This window comes from Chelon labrosus (genome assembly GCF_963514085.1).
Source record: "Chelon labrosus genome assembly, chromosome: 13".
NCBI lineage: Eukaryota > Metazoa > Chordata > Actinopteri > Mugiliformes > Mugilidae > Chelon > Chelon labrosus.
This window is the reverse complement of record NC_140346.1, coordinates 27768738-27794946: the sequence shown is the minus strand read 5'-3', so window position 1 is coordinate 27794946 and position 26209 is coordinate 27768738. Positions and strand designations below refer to the sequence as shown.

Sequence of the window (26209 nt, the reverse complement as noted above, 5' to 3'; positions counted from 1 at the left end):
TCTTTCATTGTACCCCAATGATTAAATAATTAATTATACATATTGCGTACACGAGTTGTTGTATTTTGTGTCTGTATATCGACATAAAGTCTTTTTTAAATATATTTGCTTAAACATCCTGCTTGTGGAAACACACATTAAATAGTTCAATAAAATTAATTTTAAAAAAGTAAAATTCAACTGGGTTCTAGAGCAAAGCTTTAATGTAAGAATCACTAATGTTACAATTATAGTAATAATAATAGTAATCTTTATTTCAGCAACAACTTTCAAATCAACATGACAAAGTGTTTACCAGACACATAGACATTTACAAATATATAATTACAAATTTAGTGCAAATCTCAATTAAAGCCCAGTTAAGACCAAGAAAGGCTCTCCAATAAAAGTATGTTTTAATTAAAGGAGATGACAGAGTCAGCTGACCTGAGTTCCACAGGTGGATCATTCCACAGCTGTGGGGCTCTCACGGGAAACGGCCAGCTTGGCAGATGAATTTTGTTCCATCTAAAGTTGTAAAACTGATTTATTGTTCAGACAGTTAAAACAGGCTCGACATAATAGAATAGATTCTGTGTCTCTAAAACATATCATGAGCCAAGATTTGGAAACATTCCTCAAACAATGAGGTTAGTGTTGTGGGACTCAAAACCAGTCAAACGAGACTCCAAGGTTTCTCACAATAGGATTGATGTTGTTGTAGCTGCAGGAAGTAACTCATCTGCTCATTTTAATGTCACGGAGGAAGTTCTTTAAAGCAAATAGAACACCATTAAAAAATAAAAAAATTTACCTGAGAGAATAAATGAAACCCAGCTTAATAAAGAGAAATGAAGTTTGAGTGTCCTTTGAGGTGTCTGCAGTGCATGGGGACACTTCTGGCCTCCTCATTGTGAATTAATGGACACCTCTAAGAACCTTATCCCTGACATACATAACAATGGAGTGCAGTAGATTGTCATTTACCTTTAATTCATGTAAATCTGATCATTTTCAGCAAAGTTTTCCTCAGACCCGTTGGTATTAAAGTGCTTTACCGCCACCTTGTGTTTCTCCTCACAAACAAACAAACAAACATACTAATCAAGGTGTTTTTTTAAACTTAAAAAGAATCAAAATGTTAGAAGATTTGCACCTGATGAAGGTTGTGTAGAAGGCTGTACTTTTACAGGACTGTAAACTTCACTGTTTAATTCAGTTTAACTGGATTTAAATAAACGAGCACGTCTCTGCAAAATTAATGAATAAAGGCTAAAAAGTATCTCTAAAGACTTGGAAAGGTTAGTGAGATTCTTTCAGTGTGATCTCCAGATGAAATATGAATGTAGCATAATGTTGAATGATTAGATATAAATAGCCAGTTTAATGATTTCTCTCCCTGAGTCAAGAAGTTTGAGTTCTTTCACCACTAAGTCTCAACACTGCTCCAGTCCTCCAGGCGCTGGTGTGTGTGTTTGAACAAATGCATCACTGCAAGGCAAAAGTTCACAAACCAGTTTCCTTCAAACGAGTCACTCTCAGTCCAGCAAAGCTTTCACATTTTGAAACAAACAACAAAAGAGGACGAACATAAAGAATTCTGAACGAGGCAATAAAAACCTCACACACATAGATCAATGCATGCTGTCTTTTGGTAGAAGTTCAGTGACTCTCAGCACGGTATCGACCGCCGGCACCAGTTGATCTCTGTAGCTGAGCAGTCTGCCGTCATAAATGAGCTCCTCGGGTGTCACCTTGGTTTCAGGAGTTCTGCAAAGACGGGAAACAGAGAACAGTTCCATATCTTAGACTTTAATTCCTCCTGTTTCTGTGTGATGAAGCTACTGGACACATCTATCTATCTATCTATCTCTAATAAAAATATTTTAATTTGACGACATGACCATAAGAAAACTGTGCAGTGTACGACTCCAAACTCACAGGATGCTGCCGCCTGTATCCCCAGAATTCTAGTCTCACTTTAACTAATGGGAGGAAATGGAGACATGTTGTCCATTTTCTTTTTTTTTCCCTACAGTCTTTGGTCTTTCATGATGCTTGCAGCCCTTCTCCTGCATCTGGCAGAGCTTTTTTCTTTGGCTTGTGGCTGTGTTCGTTGTTGGAAGGTATCGGTCAGGTAAGGGCTACAAAAACATTTCCAAGACATCAAATATACTATTGAGGATGGTGAAGATGGTCATGAACGAGTGGAGAAAATATTGCACCATAGTGACATTATCAAGAACAGGAGTCCTTCTGGAATGATGAAGAGAAAACACTGGTTACTAACACATATCTGTCTGGGCTATCGTGACAGAGTGGGAAGAACACAGGCTCTTTCTGTTTAAATATAAAACCAAGCCAGACTAAAATATGTGAAAACACATACACAGATCAGCCACAACATTATGACCACTGACAGGAGAAGTAAATAACATTGACCATCTTGTGACAGTTCAGTGTTCTGCTGGGAAACTTCTGGACCTGGCATTCATTGGTGTGGATGTTACTTAGACATGTAGCACCCACCTAGACCAGACCAGGCACCCCCACCCCATAGCAACGACACTCCTTGATGGCAGCAGCCATCCCCAGCAGGATGCAGCCTGACACAGACACACACACAAAAACACTTTAGGAACAACTAAAAAAAAACATGAAGAACAGCACAAGGTGTTGACCTGGCCTCTAAATTCACTAGATCCCAAACTGATCAAGATTCTGTGGGATCTTGTAAATTATGTTATGCTATAATTCCTGTTTATAGTGTACTCACATTTAACGAACAAATCCATCTGTATAATAAGTTCATAGTACCTCATTCAATCATTATGTATATCTTGCTCATTCACCTGTATATATGGTCTCACCTGTACATAGGTTTGATCTGTAAATATTGTCCATATGCTGTAAAAACAACCTGTACCATACCACTTATATACCATAATATTTATGCCATGTGCTCTTACTGCCTACTGTACTTCTGGTTAGATGCTAAACTGCATTTCGTTGCTCTGTACTTGTACATGTGTAATGACAATAAAGTTTAATCTAATCTAATCTAATCTAACACAGAGGCCCCTCCCCTCAAAGGCCCCCCCCCACTAACAACTTTCTGTTACCAGACACCACAGGACACCCTCAGAAGGCCCATGTCCATTCTCTGATGAGTCACCACAAGGGAGACCTTCACAATATTAGGAAGGTGGTCATAATGTTATGCCTGATCGGTGTATCTGCTCTGCCAGAAGCATGTGGTCTGAACACTGAAGGTATGCAAAAGCAACACAGCACAACTGCAAAACCACACGTTGTGCCCACAACAAAGGACTGTGGTTCTGGATGTGGGGCCTGACTTTCTTCAGCTGGAACCGGGGCTTTACTGAAGGTCTAGGGAATCCCTGAATAACTCCACGAAGCAGAACGTTTTGGAACCGAACCTTCTGCAGACCTTTCTGCACTAGAACAACTCCAGAAGAACACTTTACATCAAGCAAAGTAAGGCTTCAGCAAGAAGAAGATGAATATTTTGGACAGGACTCCTATTAAAACATTTGTGGAGGAATCCCAAGAGAAGAGGGCTGTGCACAGAAGACGCCCCAGTTTGACGGAGCTGGTATTATGTGTATGGATATTGAGTTGCATGTTCAGGAGAGTGCACACTTATGCACTTAGGATTTACTTACATCACAACAATCAGACTTTTTAAACCTGCTGTATGATATGAATAAGAAACACTCCAGCGTCAGTCTACCTGGTGTGGTACATTCTCGCTATGTCCCTGTCGACCCAAGCGCAGCCGTTCTGCAAGCTCAATATCTCGTGGACGCTTGTTAAGAACACAACTCGGGGGTTGACGATGATCTTGCCGTTTCCGTACTTCATTCCTTTCTTGACGGGCTGTTGGTACAGGTGAGAGAAGATGTTCACCCCCGTCACGTTCTGCCATCGCCTCTGCTGGGGCAGGATTTGGGGCAGTGGAGGAGCCCGCATGACGGTGTTGGGGAACACGTTATTCTCAAAGCGATAACACTTGTCTGCGCGGTATGTCTTCTCCAGCAGTGGCAACAGCTCCAACCAGCTTGTAAGAGAAGGATTATGAACATGAAACACTTTTAATTGTTTTTGCAACCACTTACATTTAGCTGCTGGAAATAAACAGCCAGTAAAACTTTTATCACACACTTTAATACTGTATAAATGAGTTGAAAGTACATAATGTGTTTTTAAAGTCTCATTAAGGTCTCGACTATTGTGGCTTTACAGGTAAACCTAAATTAATCCATTATTACAAATTAAGATATATCTTACACTAAACACCGATCAGGCATAACATTATGACCACCTTCCTAATATTGTGTAAGCCTCCAAAACAGTGGTGACTCATCAGAGAATGGACATGGGCCTTCTGAGGGTGTCCTGTGGTGTCTGGTAACAGGATGTTGTTAGTGGGGGGGCCTTTGAGGGGAGGGGCCTCTGTGGATCATCCCACAGACACTTGATCAGTTTGGGATCTAGTGAATTTGGAGGCCAAGTCAACACCTTGTGCTGTTTTGTGTTTTTTTTTTTTTTTTTAGTTGTTCCTAAAGTGTTTTCGTGTGTGTGTCTGTGTCAGGCTGCATCCTGCTGGGGATGGCTGCTGCCATCAAGGAGTGTCATTGCTATGGGGTGGGGGTGCCTGGTCTGGTCTAGGTGGGTGCTACATGTCTAAGTAACATCCACACCAATGAATGCCAGGTCCAGAAGTTTCCCAGCAGAACACTGAACTGTCACAAGATGGTTGATGTTATTTACTTCTCATGTCAGTGGTCATTATGTTGTGGTTGATCTGTGTATGCCTCCTACACACCAGTAACTAGCCCAACATTGACAAAAAATGTTGTTCTGATTGTATTTTATTTGTCATTTCCTGGAAAATGATTTAAAATGTTGACAACTCATCCTGCACTCGGGTACAGGTACTAATTCTAAAACACATTTTGTGTTTTCATGGTTCATTAGCATCATAAAGAAAGGTGCTACCTGTTGACTGACTGGGGCAGTATGAGCTCGTCCACGTCGTGCAGGGCCACGTATCTGGACCGGTACATGTACCTGTAGATGCAGTCATTGAGAGCAGGAATCTGACCAAAGTAGTGGATGTCACCTGGACTGAGTTGAGGAAGCCAGCTGTGAGATACATTGAAGTATCTGGTCACAGGCCAAGGGATCACCTCCACTAGTCCTGAGAGAGAGACATTAGAAGCACAGCCAGGTTTTGTTGTGTTGTGGGACATGTATTCCATATTCTACAAATAACAATCCTATAATTTTGAGGAAATCAAAGGATCTTTTTAAAGCCCCTTCTGGTGCTATATTTGATCCACTCAGTCAGGACCTCAAACAGTGGCTTCACATTAAAATCACCTCTTTAACTTATTTTGCAATGATCGCTTGTCAAAGTGTGTCAACAGAATGTGACATGGTTATTTTAATTTTTTATTTTTTTTTTTTTAGTGGATCTAAAAATTTTATTTCAGGCTCAACTTCCTCTACCACCAAGGTGCGTGGAGGAGGATCAGAAATATAAGAAGGTCAATACTCCAGGAACACTTGTAGTATACCAAACAACTTTATAACTTTAGAAGAAAGTTGGTATAGTAAAGTTATCACATGTACTACAAGTATTGTTGGACTCACTGACATTTTTATAGATCATAGTAAAAAGATGGGAGCAGCCACACTCCCTAATTTACACAATTTGTCTACAGTTTATCTCTGGACAGTGTTTGTGATACTGAAATCAGGTCCCTTGAACTATCTGGAGGGAGGAACAAAGTAAGTGCAAGGAAAAGGTCGTTTGGCAGATCGCACTCGCTCAAGTGGAGGGGGATCATTTTGAAATGGATGAATAGATTATATATCTCTACCGCAACTGCTTGGGCTCTGAAGATAGACACATGGATGTAAAAATCACAAAACTCCACCTTTGAGTGTGTAGTAGTCCAGTATGCGCTGCGTTTCAGGGCTGCAGCTGGTCTTATAGATGACAACTCTGTTCACCCCCAGCAACTGCAGCATCTCCAAACTCTGGACCAGCTACAGTAAAAAATACAAACATTTAGATAGAACCAAAATGGAAGCATTAGCTCAATTTAATTCAGTTTTATTTTATTTATATAGCATCAATAACAATGCAAATTGTAAAGATGCTTTACAAAACCTGGTCGGAAACCCCCAGAGCAAGCACAAAGACGACATTGGCAAGGAAGAACTCCCTTTTAACGGGAAGATGGAGAGAGGGACACACAGCAGTTAACATGCTGTACAGTAGTAGCACACAATCGAATGAGTAGAAATAGAGAAGAACTTAGATAAGAAATTAAAGAACAGGAGCTTGGTGCAAGAGAGAAGAGAGTAGAGGACATGTGCTCAGTGCATCGTCACCCAGCTGCCTAGGCCTATTGCAGCATAACTAAGGGATGGTTCAGTCCAGCCCTAACTATAAGCCTGAACAAAAAGGAAAGTCTTAAGCCTGACCTTAAAAGAGAGGGTGTCTGCCTCCCGAACCCAAATTGGGACCTGGTTCCACAGGAGAGTAGCCTGAAGCTGAAAGCTCTACCTCCCATTCTACTTTTTTTAATTCTAGGTAAGCCTGCACTTTGAGATTGAAGTGATCTTTTAGGATGATATGGTACAATTATGGCTGTAAGATATGATGGAGCAAGGCCTTTAAAGGCTGTGAGATGTTACCTGCAGGATGTTGGAGAATTCAAACATGGTGGAAAAGCAGACAGTGAAGTTGTAAGGAAATGAGTTGCTGTCTGCCTTCTGGTTCTTCACCTCCAATAACGGTTTGTTACATTTATCTAAGAGGTCACAGAAAGGCACAATGTGATTACGTTTTGTTGAATGTACTCACTAAAGACAACCTGTTCATAAAGCAGCTTGAGTGACGTCAACACTATCAAACTTTGAACCATTCGTTCCCGTTTGAACTTGTAGTAATGATGTAGTGGCTATCTGACTGAGCTGTACACTGAGATAAGGAAGTTTTTCACATGTCGGCACAACACTGATCAAATCAGAACTACCCCCCTCACAATCATTTAAAATGGGCTTGGTTTTGACAAGATGAAATGATTACCAACTTTACACCAGGCACTCCGATCATTTACAGCATTTACTGCACTACTCTACCCTGAGGTGACAGTGATGATCAACAGATCCAGCTCGCCTTGTTGGAGCGTTGTGTAAAGAAAGCTAGAACTAAACTGCAGCTTTGGATCCAACATGTAGAAACCCAGTGCAAACATAGACGTAGCGATGGTCATATACTCCTGACCATCACCAAATCAAGGGAACAATCTCTCATTCATTCTCTTGTAAATAACCTATTATTAATGCGTTGTTTATGCTTCTGCGTCAATCTGACATCGTAGCTACAGCCCAGACCCTACGCAGACCCAAGCGCTGTAGCTGATGTGCACCTCCCCAGAAATGTAACTACGCGCTGTGGCGTTGTGATTGGTCTGCTTGGTAGCTGTGTATTTCCGTTTTAGTATTTCCGGCTGCTTCTCCGTCTTCTGAAATTTTCTAATTAATTGTTTTGGATCAATAAAGATGGAACACATTGAGGAAAGGTTAACTGAGGAGGTTTGGAGATACAAACATTTGTATGACTCGTCTTTGGTGAAATTTCTGCAAAAGTTTCAGTCGCAATCGTTGAAAGTGAAGCAGGAAGTAGAAACAAAAATTCCAACTGGCTACGTGCATAGGTTACGGCGTCTGTGTCCCACAGAGGCATAAACCGCACTTTGGTCTTACACAGTCCTTTAAGACATGAATTGAATTGGTGAATTGGTGCCCCATGTGAGGACGGATATTAAAACGTCTTCTCTGCCGTGAATGAATGTTGACTATAAGCACATTAACTCAATGGGACAGTGAGGTTGTCGTTATGTTTGCAAATCTTGGTGAATATGAACATGCTGGCTCTGTGTATGAGCAACTCAGGGGGAGTGATAGTTTATCACTAATTGGTCCTTAGCTGCTGTAAAATAAAAGAAGTTTAGCAAGAACTCAGATGACTTTGTGTTATTTAGGACACAAAAATAGCACAAAACTATTTGGTTAATTTGTGTTAACCACTAGCTTAGCTACCTAGCTGTAAACAACTGCCACTAGGCTTTAGGTGGTTATTGTTTTCAGGGTGACAAAAACACACATACAGACATACATACCATTTTCTCCACTAGATCCTGGTTTAGTTGGCTGCAGCAGTTCATCATGACCACCATTACCTGATCTGGCACTGCTGTTAGTGGTCTCTGGACAACACAAATTTATGTGGATAGTCAGATGAGTGGAGACACGGACGTAGTGTGTGTAGTTTAATACTTCACAGTTGTTCAACAAATGTTTTTAAGACAATTTCTTCAAAAACATAATTTGGATTGAACCTCATAGTTTGCTATCAATCCAAACATTTCAGCCTGGAGTAAAGCGGTAGCTTAGCTGACCAACAGGCTGCCGCAGCCTAGCAAAGCCTAAAACATGCCCATCAATACCTTTAGTTTTAGGTGCAGCAGATGCCACAGCAATATGAGACGGTGTCTCACAGCCTGACGGTATGGGACACATGATGTCTGCATGACCGTAGTCAAAGTAAAAGTGATGGCCGTTGATGTTGCAAACACCTTCTGAGATGTGCAGCTTCTCCTGACAACAGAAGAGGCAGCGATAGGCTACTGTCTCCCTGCGTAACACCACTGCAATAACACGAACCTGCAACAATAAGAAGGAAGAAAAAGTAAGTGTAGTTTAACGTTGTTTTATTGGAACGATTTATGGATTTATCCATTTATACAAATATACTACAATGCCTCAATAAAAGACTGTTGTGTTGGTGAACCTCAGACACATGGACTCCTGTGCCTTCCTAGATGAGGGCTTATAAAACTGGCTTATAAAGAATCTGATAAGAGCTTCTGTAAAATGTTAAACTGAAAAATGTTGGTTACTGGAGTTTCATGTCACTGAACGGAGGTAACATGCTGTTTACCACGACAAAGGATAACTCAAATTTTGACCTGCACTTTCCATCATCATCATGAAGGAAGCAGAAATGTTTGCACCGGATTTTATGGAGATGGATTTAATAGCTACTGGGACACGCTACAAAAGGAAAGTCAGAAGGCCATGCTGCATTCAAATAACAGAACAAGGAGTAAATCCTGGCTATTGTATATTGGTGCCTTGCTCTCTTCACTGACCTCCTTTTTTCCTGTGCGATGCTCCAGATAAGCTGATATCAGCCTTGTCTTTGTCTTGTTGACCAGCATGAAAGGCGGCTCTTGTCCCCATTGAACTTCTAGAGTGAAAAAATTTTAAATAGAAGCTTATAACTGCTCGTTACTGTGCAGAAATGAAAAGTTTCTGTTGAAAATATAATACAATAATGGACCAAACATAAAATGTGTAGTATAATGTGCAGAATATCTATAACCCTAAGTGCAATTTATGCATATTTCTATGCACAGTTTGTTGGGTTATAGGTTTGAATGATAAGAATAAAAAGTCTAAGCCAATTACTAAAATCCACTTCAAACTCCCAAAAACCATTTCCATTGTGAATCTGGCTTCAAATTGACAAATTATCAGGACATTTATTCTATAACAGAATCAAAAAGGGTCCAGATTCTTTTTTTCCCCCAGTTGCCTTGCAAGATAAGTCTTGAGGGAGAATAATTCCTGTCTGGCTCTATTTTAGAGTAATGTGTTATTTTACTGCACACATGTCAGACTGACTTTGGTTTTGCATGTTGACAGTAAACATTTTCTGTCTTTTGTTTCACTCCAACTATTATTACCCTAAAACAAGAGCTCTGAGTGCTGAATCATAGCCATGAAATATAGTATCAGGTGATGCCTGTGGACATTGTACTGCACTAGTACTGTAATAAAAAGAAGATAATAAATCTGCAGTTTAAGAGCATAGTATTTAAGAAAACATTTTTATTTCCAAAGTCAAAAATTGAAACAGGAAATTAGATAGACCTTCTCTAAGGACCAGCTTTCATTAACTGTTAACTTACTCTCTCTCTGGGACAAGGTCAGGTGCTCTGGGGTTGGTAGTACTGTCTCAGACCTATAAATCCACAACAAATGAATGAGTTCATTCTGAAGTTATTTTAAACTGAAATGCACAGAACTGTTCTGGTTATGAAAATGATAAGGTAAAATGAGAAATTACAACTAAATCTCAACTCATTAAAATGACAAAGTTGATTCCTGTGTCCCAGGTATGGGAATCACAGGGGGGATGTGAGGACCCTTTGTGAAAGCGTCTCTCTGCCGGAGTCTGGTGTTCAGAGTCAGGTCTTCATGGACCTTGAACTCACTTGGACTGGCTTCACTAAATAAGGAGGAGGTCAGTTTAGTTCAGTAAAACCTGAGGCTGTTAGCTAGCACCAACTGAAGAGACAAGAAAACCACATGGAATATTCCGCAAAACGTTTCGTAAGAACTTTCATGTCTCATGTCACAAAAAGCCTGAAGAAACAGAAACCAAATGAATAATCTTGAAAATAAAAGGTGCACTGATCCACTGAGATATGCAGTTACCATTCAGAGGAGAACTTTTTTAGATGCTCAAAGTGGGAAGAAGAACAAGTCCTTCCCCAGACAACACTGATTTATTCCAACCAGAGAGAAACCAGCACATCACGAGTTTACATGTTTATCAGGAGATCAGATTATCAAAGGTTTACACCACAACCTCTTCATCTGATTGAAATCTCTTGTCTTATTGGGCAATTCTGTTCTGAATGAGGTGGTAACATGACGCTTTTTATTCTGTTTTTTAGTGGAAAATGAGCCTGGAAGCTAGCCTGAATTTTGGATTGAATTGGACTGAATTACCACAGTGAAGATGTGTTAAGCCAGTCAGATGTTTGGGTGGGCTTGTGGGATTGTTTACAAGGCTCTGATAGTCTGGAATTTCTTTCTCTGCATCGGTTGAAACATGCCCAGTAATTAAATCCAAATGGGAAGTCTACTAGTGGAATACTGCAACAACTGTCCTATGTGCAGACAAGTACATTCACCCACCAGAAGATCCAGAGCAGGAAGAGAGAGATGGTGATAACAAAACTGATGCACATCCACCGTTTGAGCTTTGCTAGTGTTGGTGGCTTCGTAGAGTTGTGGCCCATCACTGATATACGGCGTCGGAGCTCCTTGATCCAGGTTCTCTAAGCTACACAACACACAGACATGGTGGAGGAACTGTTACAGGAAGCTGCCCCAGACTCAGTCCAGCTGATGCTGGTCCTCTGTACTCCACGTATTGCTAATACAGGTAGCCTGAAATAAATGCAGAGAAACATCATCCCAACCTTTCAGAAGCACTAAAACTGATCAACCAACTGTGAAGGTCTCAGTCATCCAGGCCATGTGCTGTAAAACATTCCAGCCACATTAAGTTATGTCAGTGTTTTTCTTCTCATTAACTCCAATAGTCATGACAAGTTTTTGATACTGAACTCAATTTAACCCTTGTGTACTGTTCAAAAACACTACCCCTTTATACCGTTTGTTCCTGAAAACAGCCACTAACTTTTAACTGCTGTAAAAAAAAAAATCAGATAAATATTTTTTTCAACTTTTTTTGCATAAATCTGTTAATCAACCGCAGTACTGATCAAAACTGCAAAATATTAAAAATAATAATAATAATCAGGATTTCAACTCTTTTGGAGCCATGATGATAACAGGTAACGCTGGACTCAACGGGGAATAGCACTAGCGTATCATAACAAAATAATGGTGAAATGAATTTCGTGGCAGATAATGCGTTATTTAGAGGCTGCATTTCGGTGCCACAGTCACTCCCGCTATATGGAAATACGCTGATCTAAATTTCGTCCAAACGGCTCCAAATGACACCAAAGTTATATGGGTGAGTAAACAATCGTATTTTATGCCACAAATAAGGTTCATGTTGTATATAACGGAAACTACCCTTTAATATCTCAGTTTGTAAAGTATTCTTATACTTATTCTAAATGTATCTTACTATGCTCCTAGGCTTAAGGCTAACAACAGAAGAATGTAATAGGCGCAGTCAGGGGAGATTCTAGGGTCAGAGCTTTAGGGGTGCTGAGCACCCCCCACCAAAGACTGGAAAGACAACAATAAATGAGAGAACACATCGTCCTTTAATGTCAAACTACTGTGTCACAAAGCTATCATTTGATTTAAAAAATAAAGAAAAGAAATCTCATTTAAATAAGATGAGGTAGGAACAATAAGTGCAAAACAAACTTAAGGTCAAAAAAGCAACCTCGCCTAACCTCCTGACTACCAGGAAAAAAATATTATCCATTCACATTTTTTTTAATTCCCCAATCTTTGTAAAGTAATTAGAACGCTGAAAACATTTTTTTTTTTTTTTTTTTTTAAATAAGTTTTTATTTTTAAGATTTCATATAACTGATGGACAACATTTTCCTTAATGAGAAAGAGAAAGGTACCAAACCCACCCCTTTACATTTGTTATCATTGCAAAAGCTGTAAATGTCCTCTGTAGATAGGCAGTATTAGTCTTACACCTTGGCTTTAACATCAACTCATATGCACAAACCAAAAGCTAATATAAACTGTGGACAGTGGTTGATTGACACCCTGCATTAGCTACCAGAGAGAGAAGAAAACGTCAACTAGCAAACTCCTACTCAACAATAACAACAGTAAAAGTTAGGGCTGTTGCTAATGACTGTAATGTGTTGGTGCTGAGTGATAAAGTAAATAGATCGTTTGGTAACTTATAGGAGCCACACGCCTCAGGTGGTCAGCCAAACCTAAGGTGTGTGCACGCTGCGTGCGTGGGGGAGGGAGGGGTAAACGAGAGAGGAGGATCATACCACTGGGGGGGTTAAAAATATTATTTTTAAACCACATACTTTCTTCGATTGTGCTATTTTTTGTCATCTTATCATAGACAGACCCTTTTAAAATAAAACAAGGGCTGCTGGGACAAAGTTTGGGGGGTGAGCACCCCTAAAAACGGGCTCGACATGCCCATAGGCTCAGTGATGGCTCGTAATGCAATACAAGCAGTGGTGTAGTGGTCCCTGGAGAAGTGGGTATACTCTCAATTTTGCCCTTTGTCATGACCTGGCTCGTAAGCCACGGCAAAAAAAGGAGAGACACAGATTAAGCGTAAAATTTAACCACTTTATTTAAATCAACAACCAAACCATAAGAAAGAAATGTGGTTTGAGTGGGAGTATCAGTATGTCTGTAAAACACAGTAACTAGGCCGAAGCCAACAGAACAGAAACGGGATGCTGGGGGGATCGAGGTCGAGAGGCAGAGCGGAAGAGCAAGTGAGGGCTGTGACTGCCAGATCTTAAAGGATCAGGGAGACTGGCCAGGTGATCCTCATTACCCAAATTGAGACTCGCCCACTAAGGTACCTGCGGAAAACAGACAAGCAACAACACAAGAAGGAAAAACACAGAACAGGCCCTACAGCAACAGTCGGCCGTCACACCCTTTTTAAAGAAGTGCAGAAAAATGCACTGTTTTAGAAACATGTAAGACTACTCTATTTAGTTTACCCAAAATCTGTCAGTAATATTTTCTCACTATTACAAAATTATCATGACTTGATCAGGAGCAGTTTGTAGGAACACAAGGAGCCTGCATGACCGTAAAACGTGTTCAACATTAGGGTAAACATGATGTTTCAGGGATTTTTCAACATTTATGTAAATAAAATACTTAAAATCTGAAGTTGACAATGAATCCTTGTTCATATTTCACCTTAAATAATATACAAAAATCATTCCCTTCCACACATCAAAACCAATCAGATAAACTCAAAAGTGTACCGTCATAAAATTGAAGCAAACTATTTGGTTTCCAATAGCTGAACGTTATTCTAGCATACTTTGTTGATATATATAAATATCACTATACTGAATATCATATTTTGGATGAATGCTTTGTTTTGAACATGTTATTTTAAATCATTCAACAAAACAATATGTTAACAATTAACAAAAATATATGCATTTACAACACATCAACAGTGACATACTGTCTCCACCCAGTACTGGGTTTCTCCTGGTTGGGAGCTGCCGGCTGCTGGTTTCATGGCTGGGGTCTGTCTGGGCCTGATCTGGGTCAGTCTGGACCTGATCTGGGCCTGATCTCGGTCTGACTTGTGCTTCTTTATAAACAAGTCTGGAATATTTCCCTTTCCTTTTCATTGTTATCTGTCCCTACACAAAATAAGACAGCCTGGTTAGACCTCAGTATTATGTTAAGTCGAATCTTAAAATATCTCCATTCTTGTGCTTTAACTTACTTTAAAATCAACTACCAGCTCAGCCACTATAAAATTAAACTAGATTATGTAGGTTAGTCAGTCAGGTGAAGTAACTTGGCTAACGTTATACTTTTAGACCTTTACAATAACAAACAAGCTTCATGGACATTGATTTAATCTCTGGGCATGTATTACAGTTTCATCTAACGTTACAGTCTAAATCCTTATGACCTGGGTTGATTATACACTTACTAACCCACAATGGCATGGTTTCCCCCCACATTATGTCCATATAGTGCTACATAGCTTTAACATAACGTAGCCTTTCATAACTTTTGCCTACTCGCACAGTGCAACAAAATCTCTTCTCTAAATGTTTAGTCATATTGTGAGTAGTTTAAAACAATGACTCGTTTGGAAATCACCTTACCTCAAAATACTTGGAAGACGCTGCGTTTCTCATTCACATGCCATTCATTCCAATCGCGGGCATGTTTTACAGCAGGACGTGCAGTGACCTGTCAATCAACTGTGTAATCAGTGAAGGCCCTGGCAGCCAGTACCAGCCGCATCAGGGGGGATTTAGAAGTGGGTATACGCAATGCTGACTGAAAAAAAAATAGGAATACGCCGTATACCTGCGTATACCCTGGACTACACAGTGAATACAAGGAACAATCATAGCCAGAATTTAATTAAAAACAGACTTATAACTGCTTTGTGTCCTCAGTTTGCTTTCTTTTCACTAACTTAATGTTAGCGTGGCACCGCTCTAAATGTTTCGTTGGATTATTTGTGCTGTTTCGCGACGTAGATAAATCTTTTGGTTTAGCACATAAAGCGCACTTAACTACCCACTGCGCAAAGACACGTTCAAATAACGTCTTTTCAACGTCGTTTTTGCACGTCGAAGTTTGGTCCTCTGAAGGTGCAGACTGTGACGCCAGGCGACGTCTTTTCCCGACGTCGAGTGAACGTCCGTTACTGACGTCCACAGTAGCTACCTGTATAGGAGCCAGTTGTAGTCCGAATGTGGTCTTTTAGACGTCGTTTCTACGTTCAATTTATCCAGACCGGATTGGTTGCACAAACTACGGTCCACAGACCCTTAAATAAACCAGTAGGAAAAATACGAAAATGTAAAATAACAAAATATCATGTAGGCTACAATAAATAATAAATATTTTATTTGATCTCAAATCAACAATCAACAATGAATATGAATATAAATTATTAATCATTCATATTGATTAATCATGTTGATAACAACAAGTTTGATATTTATCTTAAATAAAAAAAAATATATACATTTGTCAATTTCCTGCACCTGTCTTAGACGTCCATATGACCTCCAGAAAAGTTATCTAGTCTGACGATCAAATGTTGAACGGTATATTGACGTCTAAATGGGGTCATGGTTAGACGTCGAAATAGCGGACATAGTTTGCACGTCGTGTAGACGTTCAGAATTGGTCATGGACCGACGGACGCAATATAGACATGATGCACGTCAATCAGACGTCTAATGTTTAGTGGGTACTATGCTCCTCATATCTTTGTCTCTAACAAACTGAAAATAATGAGAGTATGTCCATCTCGAAAATGTACCGTCCAATGCCGAGCCTGCTTCAGCCGTAGTCTTTACCAGTAACGAAACACAGGAAGAAACGTTTTACAATTTGCGCTGATTTTTTCTCCTCTGCTGACCTCGCGGTGTTATTGGTGACAGCATAAAAACAAAACACCACTTAATTTCGGGTTAAAATGCATTGTAACGCGCGTTACTGACCTTTGTACCGAGTAAAATATTACCCAATTTTTTTTTGGAATGCCTTACATTACCGCGTTACAGCAAAAAGCAATACAGTAATTATATTACTTTTGTAACGCGTTACTCCCAACACTGGTTAAATTAGTGAATTAATTTAAACTGAGTTAAAGTGAAGTAACTTCCCGGAGCACTGTGTAAAAAAAACTCAGATAAATTAACTGTGTGTGAAGGTTCAAATAAAACAGATGAAAACAGGATCAGCTACAGGTGATCAGGTTTTTATCAGACTCTAGACTCATGAGTTTCAGGTGATCAGCACCAACAGATGCTCACATTTAAACCCCAACTCTCTGACAGTCTATTAGAACCAAAGACCTGGATGAAATAAACGCCTTCAAGAAACCCAACGAGTCCAGAAATGAAACCTGATTACAGGAGAAATCTTGACGCGGTTCACAAGACTGTCGCCAAAAGAAATTTTAAATGGCAGCTCCTTTATCACACCACAATCCAGATTCTGCAAGTGCAAATCTGTTGGATAATCGAAGGATCATCTTATAGTAGTAGGCTACCTCTTTGGACTGTGAAGAAGTGACAGATCAAAATGGTTTTAAAACACATTAAAAATGTTTCCAGATTGCCTTAAAACCGTAAGCAGGTTCATAAATGTAAAAACAAAATTTAGAAGATTAAATTAAATGGTTTTCTTAGGAGACAGATATTTTGTAAGAATCCTAATGTGTTATCCTCAGTTTTTAAAAACTTCTTCATTTACCTCAGCATTCCAGCCTCCTGTCTGCACCAACACCAGCTACAGATTTAACAAACGCAGTAACTTACCTTCCTCCAGCAGAAATATTCCAATTTGGCTTCAGGTACCTGTGGTTAACAGTTTACCTCAGGGAGCGTCTGCTCGTAACTGACGCTGATCATTGGCCAAGGGGTGGGTTGAGCAGCAGATGTGTGTTTCTGAGCGTCGTGTGTGAAACTGTAGAGGAGGAAGTCTGATGAAGTTAGAGCCCAAACTACATCTACAAGTCTGCAGGAGATGTCTGTTAAACTGAACACTGACTGCTGTCTGGATACTTTTTTGCTGTGCGTGGAACCAAACGCAGAATAAGAGGCATATTATTGGTGTTAAGTAAATATCAAGACCAACACCTTTCATAAAAGCTGGACTGTTGTCCTCTTGTTTTCTGTGTGATTTGACAGGATGCACACAAAACTGCAACAGGACTCCTGAAGAAAAGAATAAAAGAGAACAACAAACGAGAACATTAGTAGAAATGTTAAAGGATTTCCAATCTGGAGTTACCATTTTATAAATAATTTCTCTAAAGCCTCTTTCTATTTTGTTGGATTCATGTCAAAATGATGATTTTATATACTGGTCAGTAAAACTATTTCACAGAAACAGTCAACTGAATTAAATAAAGAAAGTGTTAATTGCATATCATTAAAGGAGGTAGAGAGTTTAATAATATAAGATAAATGTGAATCTGAACTAGTTATTAAATACTGAACTTTATAGTTCGAACAGATCACTTCACTGCTGCACAATAAACGCAAAAACAAGATACAAAAGAGCAGACACACAATCATTGACAACTGTGGTATTACAACAAAGTGGAAGTGATTGAACGACAGTCCACGTAAAATTACAGAGTGGGGTCAGTGGATGCTGAGACACAGTGCACAAAGGTCGCCAATTTTCTGCAGAGTCAATGGCTACAGACCTCCAAACTTCATGTTGCCTTCAGATTAGCTCAAGAACAGTGTAGAGAGCTTCATGGAATGGGTTTCCATGGCCGAGCAGCTGCATCCAAGCCATACATCACCAAGTGCAGTGCAAAGCGTCGGATGCAGTGGTGTAAAGCACGCCACCACTGGACTCTAGAGCAGTGGAGACGTGTTCTCTGGAGTGATGAATCACGCTTCTCCATCTGACAATCTGATGGATGAATCTGGGTTTGGTGGTTGCCAGGAGAACGGTGCTTGTCTGACTGCATTGAGCCAAGTGTGAAGTTTGGTGGAGGGGGGTTATGGTGTGGGGTTGTTTTTCAGGAGCTGGGCTTGGCCCCTTAGCCCCTTAGATCCAGTGAAAGGAACTCTGAATGCTTCAGCATACCAAGAGAGTATGGACAACTCCACGCTCCCAACTTTGTGGGAACAGTTTGGGAATGGCCCCGTCCTGTTCCAGTATGACTGAGCAGCAGTGGACAAAGCAAGGTCCATAAAGACATGGATGAGTGAGTTTGGTGTCGAAGAACTTGACTGGCCTGCACAGAGTCCTGACAGAACACTTTTGGGATGAATTAGAGTGAAGACTGTGAGCCAGGCCTTCTCGTTCAACATCAGTGTTGAAGGACCTAACTGTGAGGATCTCATGTGCCACTATCCATGACATGACAGGTCCTGGAGTCTATTTGGGAGAGCGGGATGCTTCACATTGTGCCAAACCATGGAGGGCTTGCCGAGGTCAAGCCTGCGCACTGGACCCACTGGCTCCCGTTCCTGCACAAAAGAGATCATATCACAATGGTTGGTTAAAATCTGCTTTAAAAACGTCTGGGTTTTCTGAGGTAGCACCCCATCCAGAATTTTGTCATGGCTGCCATCTTTGGATTTCTGGATGGGTCCGTGATGTGGCTGATGTGCAGTGCTGTAAACCTGCTTCCTAAAACCAGGTGTAGGTCCGGTACTCCCTTCCCTCCTCCTTTTGGTTTCTTCATTTTTGTCTCTCCTCAGGTCTTCCCATTTAAGATTAAGATTAAGGTCTCTCGGCCAAGTATACTTGTGTATACAAGGAATTTGGTCTCTGCATTTATCCCATCCGTGAATTAGTGAACACACAAAGCACACAGTGAGGTGAGGCACACACTAACCCGGAGCAGTGAGCTGCCATGCTACAGCGGCACTCGGAGCAGTGAGGGGTTAGGTGCCTTGCTCAAGGGCACTTCAGCCGCTTTCTACCGGTCGGGGGTTCGAACTGGCAACCCTCCGGTCACAAGCCCAAAGCGCTAATGTCGCCGAGTGGACGCGACCGGGGCAGGGTGCAAAACCATATTCTGTCGGGGGAGCGACTACCACAACAACAAAGTCCACGGGGGATTTTTTATAAAAAAATACACTTTTATTACAAATTTAAAATAAGAATATACTCATAAAAGTCCTTTTTTAAAAAGAGTCCACAATGTAGATTTACTCCGGCCATGGCGAGCTCCTGGGCAGCAGGCCTCACTATCCACGATTGGCTGAAGATCACTTTGTAGGAGAGACAGAAGAAAACACCAGGTGACCGTCAGAATGTTCAGCCTAATCAGTCTTCACCCACTGCGCAAAGACACGTTCAAATAACGTCTTTTCAACGTCGTTTTTGCACGTCGAAGTTTGGTCCTCTGAAGGTGCAGACTGTTACAACAGACGACGTCTTTTCCCGACGTCGAGTGAACGTCCGTTACCGACGTCCACAGGACCTCTGTATAGGAGCCAGTTGTAGTCCGAATGTGGTCTTCTAGACGTCGTTTCTACGTTAAACTTAAACTCATTTTAGACTACAGTCATGTCTACAATAAATTACAATCCAATCCCGACAGTTTTTTCCCCAATCTTTATTGCAAACGTCAGTCTTAGGCAGCATAAAATGCAGTACAATTTGTGAAAAAGTGGTAAAATACAATAAATAAAATTACCTTCGGTCTGTGAATAAAAATGTAACAATAGCCTACAAATATAATACAAATAGAACAATAACATAATAATAAAAGTAAAAAAAAAGTGCCCTTATGAAGTCCTCAGTTGCCCGATTATCAAACAGGATGACTCCATCTGCACAAGTAGAAAAAGACAAATGATTAGCGATCGAAACGCCAGTTAACACCGCCAGCTTTTTTAGAATGCGTCTGTATTGCCGGAAAAAAACAACAAGAACAGTTATCCCAACAATGGCGGCCAGCCAAAGTCTCACACAGGAATAACTACTATCACTCTCATAATGATAGCGACCGAGCAACTGTTGTTTGCAGTGTTCCCTGCAAACATTTCGACGTCTAATAAACGCTTTAATGTGTACAATTGTTCACGTTAAAGCGTCTGTAGCACGTTAGCACGGTGGTTGTGTTCAAAAGCTAACGAGCTGATGGGAAAAGATGCAATGCTAACTGTAGCAACAACTGTTTAGATTAATACGACAAAGCTAAAACTGCAAACACTATAAATGAACATAAAGTTAACTAGGCAGTATGGGTTGACCGAACTTACCTGCAATTTAGTGAACGATGATTTAGAACAGCTGTAGTAGAGGTCGTAGCCTACGGTGCAGACTCGGCCATTGCTTCCACAGAAGAGGAACACCTGGGCCAATCGGAGTGACTCTTACGGTGTATGTGATGACACAATGCCTCAGCCAGTTAGAGTCGCGAATTCGCACACATTTCACCCGATATGACTGTGGCGCAGAACTCAGTTAAATTTAGCCAGACCGGATTGGTTGCACAAACTACGGTCCAGACCCTTAAATAAACCAGTAGGAAAAATAAGAAAATGTAAAATAACAAAATATTATGTACAATAAATAAATAATAAATATTTTTTAATCGCAAATCAACAATCAACAATGAATATGAATATAAATGATTAATCATTCATATTGATTAATCATGTTGATAACAAGAAGTTTGATATTTATCTTAAATAAAAAAAAAATACATTCGTCAATTTCCTGCACCTGTCTTAGACGTCCATATGACCTCCAGAAAAGTTATCTAGTCTGACGATCAAATGTTGAACGGCATATTGAGGTCTAAATGGGGTCATGGTTAGACGTCGAAATAGCGGACCTAGTTTGCACGTCGTGTAGACGTTCAGAATTGGTCATGGACCGACGGACGCAATATAGACCTGATCTGCACGTCAATCAGACGTCTAATGTTTAGTGGGCAGTTATTCTGTTCTTTTTCTTTTAGGAAGCAGAAGTTAGTGTTGATGGGATAAAATCAATTAGTATCAAAAGTAATCAAACAAAGGCCAACACAGGGCGAGTAAAAAATAAACAAACAATCCACACAATTTGGAAGAAATTAATAGCACGGCAAATCAAACTAAAATCCCATCCAACGACTGACGTCTGTCCTATAATGACTGATAATGATGCTGGAGATGTTCCTTATGTTTAAATAGCGAAATGAGAAGGGTACTTAGCTGGAGGAAGGGTGGAACGCGTCCCCACCCTTCCACTGTCTCCCACGGCTTCCCCCTCTCGCACCGTGCGTCTACTGGGTCGGTCCGGCGCATCGACGGCGTCCTCTCTCTTGTACCGCAGCGGCTCCCGTCGTCTTATGGCCGTTTCCCGTGTTCCTCGGCAGACTCGCTCCTCACCCGTCGTGGCGACCAACGGCTGTACTCGTATTCTCCCCGTGTCACCTGCCCGCGTCAGCTCAGCCGCTCCGTCCCGCTCTGTCTCTGCTTCCTGAATGAAAAGAAGAAAAAGCACCCACGACCCTCCCCCTAGTGCTGCCTAATTACACACGTGCAGGTGATCAGGTAATCACCTCCACAGGTCGGCAGACCCACACACACCCACACACAGTCACCCCGTGACACTAACCAGTAGGCCACGGCTTTGCCCCCAGAAGAAATAAAAGATTGTCTGGTCTAGGTTTAAAAGCACTTTTCCAGGTGGGATAAAAATAGACCTAGAGTAAAAGTAAAAGCAAAAGTGAAATCAGTGCTTTGATGATTAAAACCTTTCTTTCTATTTAATTAATTAATTTATTCCCCCTTTTTTTATTTATTTATTTATTTTTTTCTATTTAATAGATAAAGGTTCTGTATAATTCTTATCATGGAAGATATTATTCATCTTATTATAATTAAGCAAAACATAATGTAACAGATAGCATTGAATTCTTGTCACCCTCTCCACTCTTTGTTTACTAGTATTGCAATTTATTTATTTATTTACTTATTTATTTATTTATTTATTTATTTATTCTCTCTTTAGTTTTTTTTTATTTATTTATTTTTTCTCTTCACCCACCCACCCACATAACACAACACGTACAACTAGCACAGTTTATTTTGTTCAATGTTCTACACTGTTTTTGTCCTTGTCTTGTAAGCACCTTGCTTGTTTTTCTAAATAAAAAAATAAAAAAAATAAATAAAAAAAAACCTTTCTTTCTATTGTCAACTGTAAAGTCCCCGATATCCTAGTCTTTGTCTGACTTTCCCTACCACACCCATCCGGTTTACTTTTCCTCCTCCTACCTCCCTCTCAAATTATATCCCCGGTATCTTCTGGTCTCAGTTAGGGAGAGTCCTCTCATCTCTGTCTACAGCTCCCATTCTACTTTATGAAATTCATCCATTTTACTCTTATATCTGCTTCGTCTTGCTCCCGCAAAGAGTCCAACTGGACGGTAAAATACATAAACCGTTGGCCCACTTATAATAAAGACATGATTCAGCTCTAACGTCAGCTATATTTATTTTTACGACTGTACGACCCAAGAGTTATAATTCACAACCATCAAACGTCAACACTAGAAAAGTTTACATGCATCAGTTTCCCTTGTGCACATTGCACAGACATGAGATCCCACCAACACTTCATAACAAAGAGAAGGTCATAAAAAATACACACATCTTTACCACATCAGTTAAAATGATTGAAAATACACAATCTTTACTAAACGCTGACAAAAACCTGCCATAAAGAAAGATGTGTTTAATCCCTGAGATCCCCAAGCAAGCATGACAAGTTTATTTCCAGGCCTAAAGCCACCGAACAGAAAAGAAGGCGAGGCATTGCTTGTGTTTCATTGCATGTAAAAACACTGATACACTGATAATACATGACAAGAGAACACAGGAGAACAAAACACCTGAACAGTCAGCGTAGGTATTAGTCGACTTGTCATTTTGAAGGGCGGCATAGATCACGAAGGGAATCATTGCAACGAACAGGACCAAGATGACCTGACTGGAAAGAGGAAACACAACATTTAACCTCCTAAACCAAGGTTTTATTAGAAACCATTTTACATCCTTATATTTCTATTCTATTTAATGCTGTTTTTATATCTTTAAGATTAGATGACATCATGCACAGAGATGCCACTGAACTCATTCAGCAACCCCTTGACTAGAATTGGACCAAGAGTTTATAGAAACACCACAAAGCACACATATTCTGCAAAGGTTCTAGTAAAAATAGAACCAGTCCCACTCTCCATTTGGACATTTGGAGAGCCAAAGAACCCAGAACGTGCCTCATAGGGATTTTACCTCTTGAAAGGGAATCTGGCTACAGGAGGCCATGTACACACAATTCAACCTTTGGGCATTTTATTTAACCTGTAAACAATCAAATTCTACCATTGTGCACATTATACAATCCATAAGAATATTGACATTTCCTCCATGTGGTTGTCGTTCACACATGTAACTCCCCAAGACACCATTTTAACACCATTTCACTTTAACTCCATTTGCACACTACCTCAATAGTACAGGACTGAATATCACTGGTCATTCATTGCAGTTAACTTTTAGTGTTGATACTTTTACTGCCAATATTTATACACACCTGCTATACTTAATTTTTGTACAAATTAGATAAGATACTTCTATATTCTATATTTATACTTTTTTTACTTATGGCTTGAATCGGGACCAGAGAAACCAATTTCTTTCCAATGTGTTGTAATGACAATAAAGAATCCTTGAATCCTTAAATCCTTTTTGCAAAGCTCTCGTGTTTGTTATCTGTAGTACCACCATTGCCCCACTAGATGGAGGCACAGGCATCAGATTCTATTAGGTAAGTCACTGATTGGTGCATAGTTAGGCTCAAAGGGACAATAGAAGGTAATAAAAACATCATTTGCATTGGATTTCAGTTGTTTTTGGACATAAGAAGAAATTCTGACAAACTGACTCAAGCTTGTTTGTTCCTACATTTATTAGACTGTGAAGCTAACGCTACAGCTATTCTTGGGCAACAGTAATTCATGTCAGAAGAAATCAGTTGACATTTTAACCATAGTAATTAATGAACATTGACGAAAAGAGTGGTAGACATGTTAATGATTACATCCCTGTCATTTTCTTTCATTGTACCCCAATGATTAAATAATTAATTATACATCTTGCACACACGAGTTGTTGTTTTTTGTGTCTGTATATCTACATAAAGTCTTTTTTCATGATACTGCAAGTGTAAAAGTATGTTTTAATTAAAGGAGATGACAGAGTCACCTGACCTGAGTTCCACAGGTGGATCATTCCATGGGAAACAGCCAGCCTGGCAGATGAATGTTTTACCATCTAAAGTTGTAAAACTAATTTATTGTTCAGACAGTCAATACAGGCTTGACGTAATAAAAGCATGCAGAATAGATTCTGTGTCTCTAAAACATAAAATCAACCAGGATTTGGAAACATTCCTCAAACAGGATTCAACGAGGTTAGTGTTGTAGGCTGGGGCGTAGCACCAAATTCTGGGCCCTGTACACTCTTAATGTCAGTGGGCCCCTATCCATGCCAGTGCACGAAGCGCATGAGCAAAAATAATAATAATAATAATAATTTGGGGCATTTATTTATAAATGAACAAGCATAAATAGGGTTTTAAGCTAAAATCAGATCAGATTATATTGATGACTGCTTCTTTCATTCACCACCTGAGTTGATGCATTTGGCCTACATCTATAAACATTAGGCTACATCTGGTTTGTGTACTAACGTTTTGATCCATGACACATTTTGATTTAAAAACATTTATTGTTGAACAGGAGCCAACAACTGTACACAGAGAATCAAATCAAATAAACTATTTAATTTTTCTCTAAAAATGTTCTTCAGCTTGCAGAAAAAGAAATAAAGCCTTGCTAAAGCCTTACACGAGATGTAAGGATGTAATTTACAGCCCAGTAAATGCCCACGGACTCTGGACTATGACAACGTTAACGTTAATTGGATGCAGTTACATAACACGTAAACTCGATTCAGCTTTTGGAAAGAAAGCAGTTAACAGTTGCTTCCCCTCATTCTGCCCTATTTCTTTGTCTTTCCGCTCTTTCTTTTTCTGGTACCCCGATTTGTGTTTTTTGGGCGGCATGATGACAGCTAGCCTCCAGGTCATTCAATCTGGGCTCACTGACCTACTTGTCGCCGGCCGCTGTCTATGGGCGGATTAAACCATTTTGCGTCTCCAAGAGGGAGCCCCCAGAATGTCCAATATGTTGAGAGGGCAAAGTTCATTCTCTCAGCTGATGTTATCAATATATTTGAAATACATTATGACACCAATTAATTGGAGGGCCCAATTCATTCAAAAATAAATTCAGGATTTTCATGGGCCCTCTCCCTACTCGGGCCCTGGGTAGTCAGGTCCCCTTTCCCCCCACTACCACGCCCATGGTTGTGGGACTCAAAACTTAAGTTAGAGTCAAACCAGACTCCCAGGTTTCTCACAATAGGACTGATGTTGTTGCCGGGGTAACCAGCTAAGAGTAAAACTAGTTTTGTCTGAGTTCAGCTGCAGGAAGTAACTCATCTGCTGATTTTAATGTCACAGAGGAAGTTCTTTAAAGCAAATAGAACACCATTAAAAAATAATTAACCTGAGACAATAAATGAAACCCAGCTTAATAAAGAGAAATGAAGTCTGGGAGTGTGTCCTTTAAGGTGTCTGCAGTGCATGCTCATTGTGAATTAATGGACACCTCTAAGAACCTTATCCCTGACATACATAACAATGGAGTGCAGTAGATTGTCATTTACCTTTAATTCATGTAAATCTGATCATTTTCAGCAAAGTTTTCCTCAGACCCGTTGGTATTAAAGTGCTTTACCGCCACCTTGTGTTTCTCCTCACAAACAAACAAACAAACATACTAATCAAGGTGTTTTTTTAAACTTAAAAAGAATCAAAATGTTAGAAGATTTGCACCTGATGAAGGTTGTGTAGAAGGCTGTACTTTTACAGGACTGTAAACTTCACTGTTTAATTCAGTTTAACTGGATTTAAATAAACGAGCACGTCTCTGCAAAATTAATGAATAAAGGCTAAAAAGTATCTCTAAAGACTTGGAAAGGTTAGTGAGATTCTTTCAGTGTGATCTCCAGATGAAATATGA

The 26209-nt window shown here is 40.0% G+C and overlaps 1 protein-coding gene across 4 annotated transcripts; it reads right to left on the bottom strand.

Annotated features, from left to right (window-relative positions):
* Positions 1–268: 268 nt before the first annotated feature.
* LOC311498676 (uncharacterized protein) lies at positions 269–21583 on the bottom strand. 4 transcript variants are annotated; one of them, XM_084559368.1, is made up of 11 exons: positions 11358–21583; positions 11071–11218; positions 10056–10108; positions 9234–9331; positions 8529–8745; positions 8202–8288; positions 6712–6827; positions 5946–6057; positions 5002–5203; positions 3734–4060; positions 269–1749 (listed from the first exon to the last, which is right to left on the bottom strand). In XM_084559368.1, the coding sequence occupies exons 2-11, from the start codon at positions 11172–11174 to the stop codon at positions 1614–1616; spliced, it is 1452 nt and encodes a 483-aa protein (XP_084415494.1). In that variant the 5' UTR covers positions 11175–11218; positions 11358–21583; the 3' UTR covers positions 269–1613. The 4 variants fall into 4 exon arrangements, with proteins under 4 accessions (XP_084415494.1, XP_084415495.1, XP_084415496.1 ...); XM_084559369.1 differs by having other exon boundaries at positions 11071–17055; positions 17229–21583; XM_084559370.1 differs by having other exon boundaries at positions 11071–19895; positions 20328–21583.
* Positions 21584–26209: the final 4626 nt, after the last annotated feature.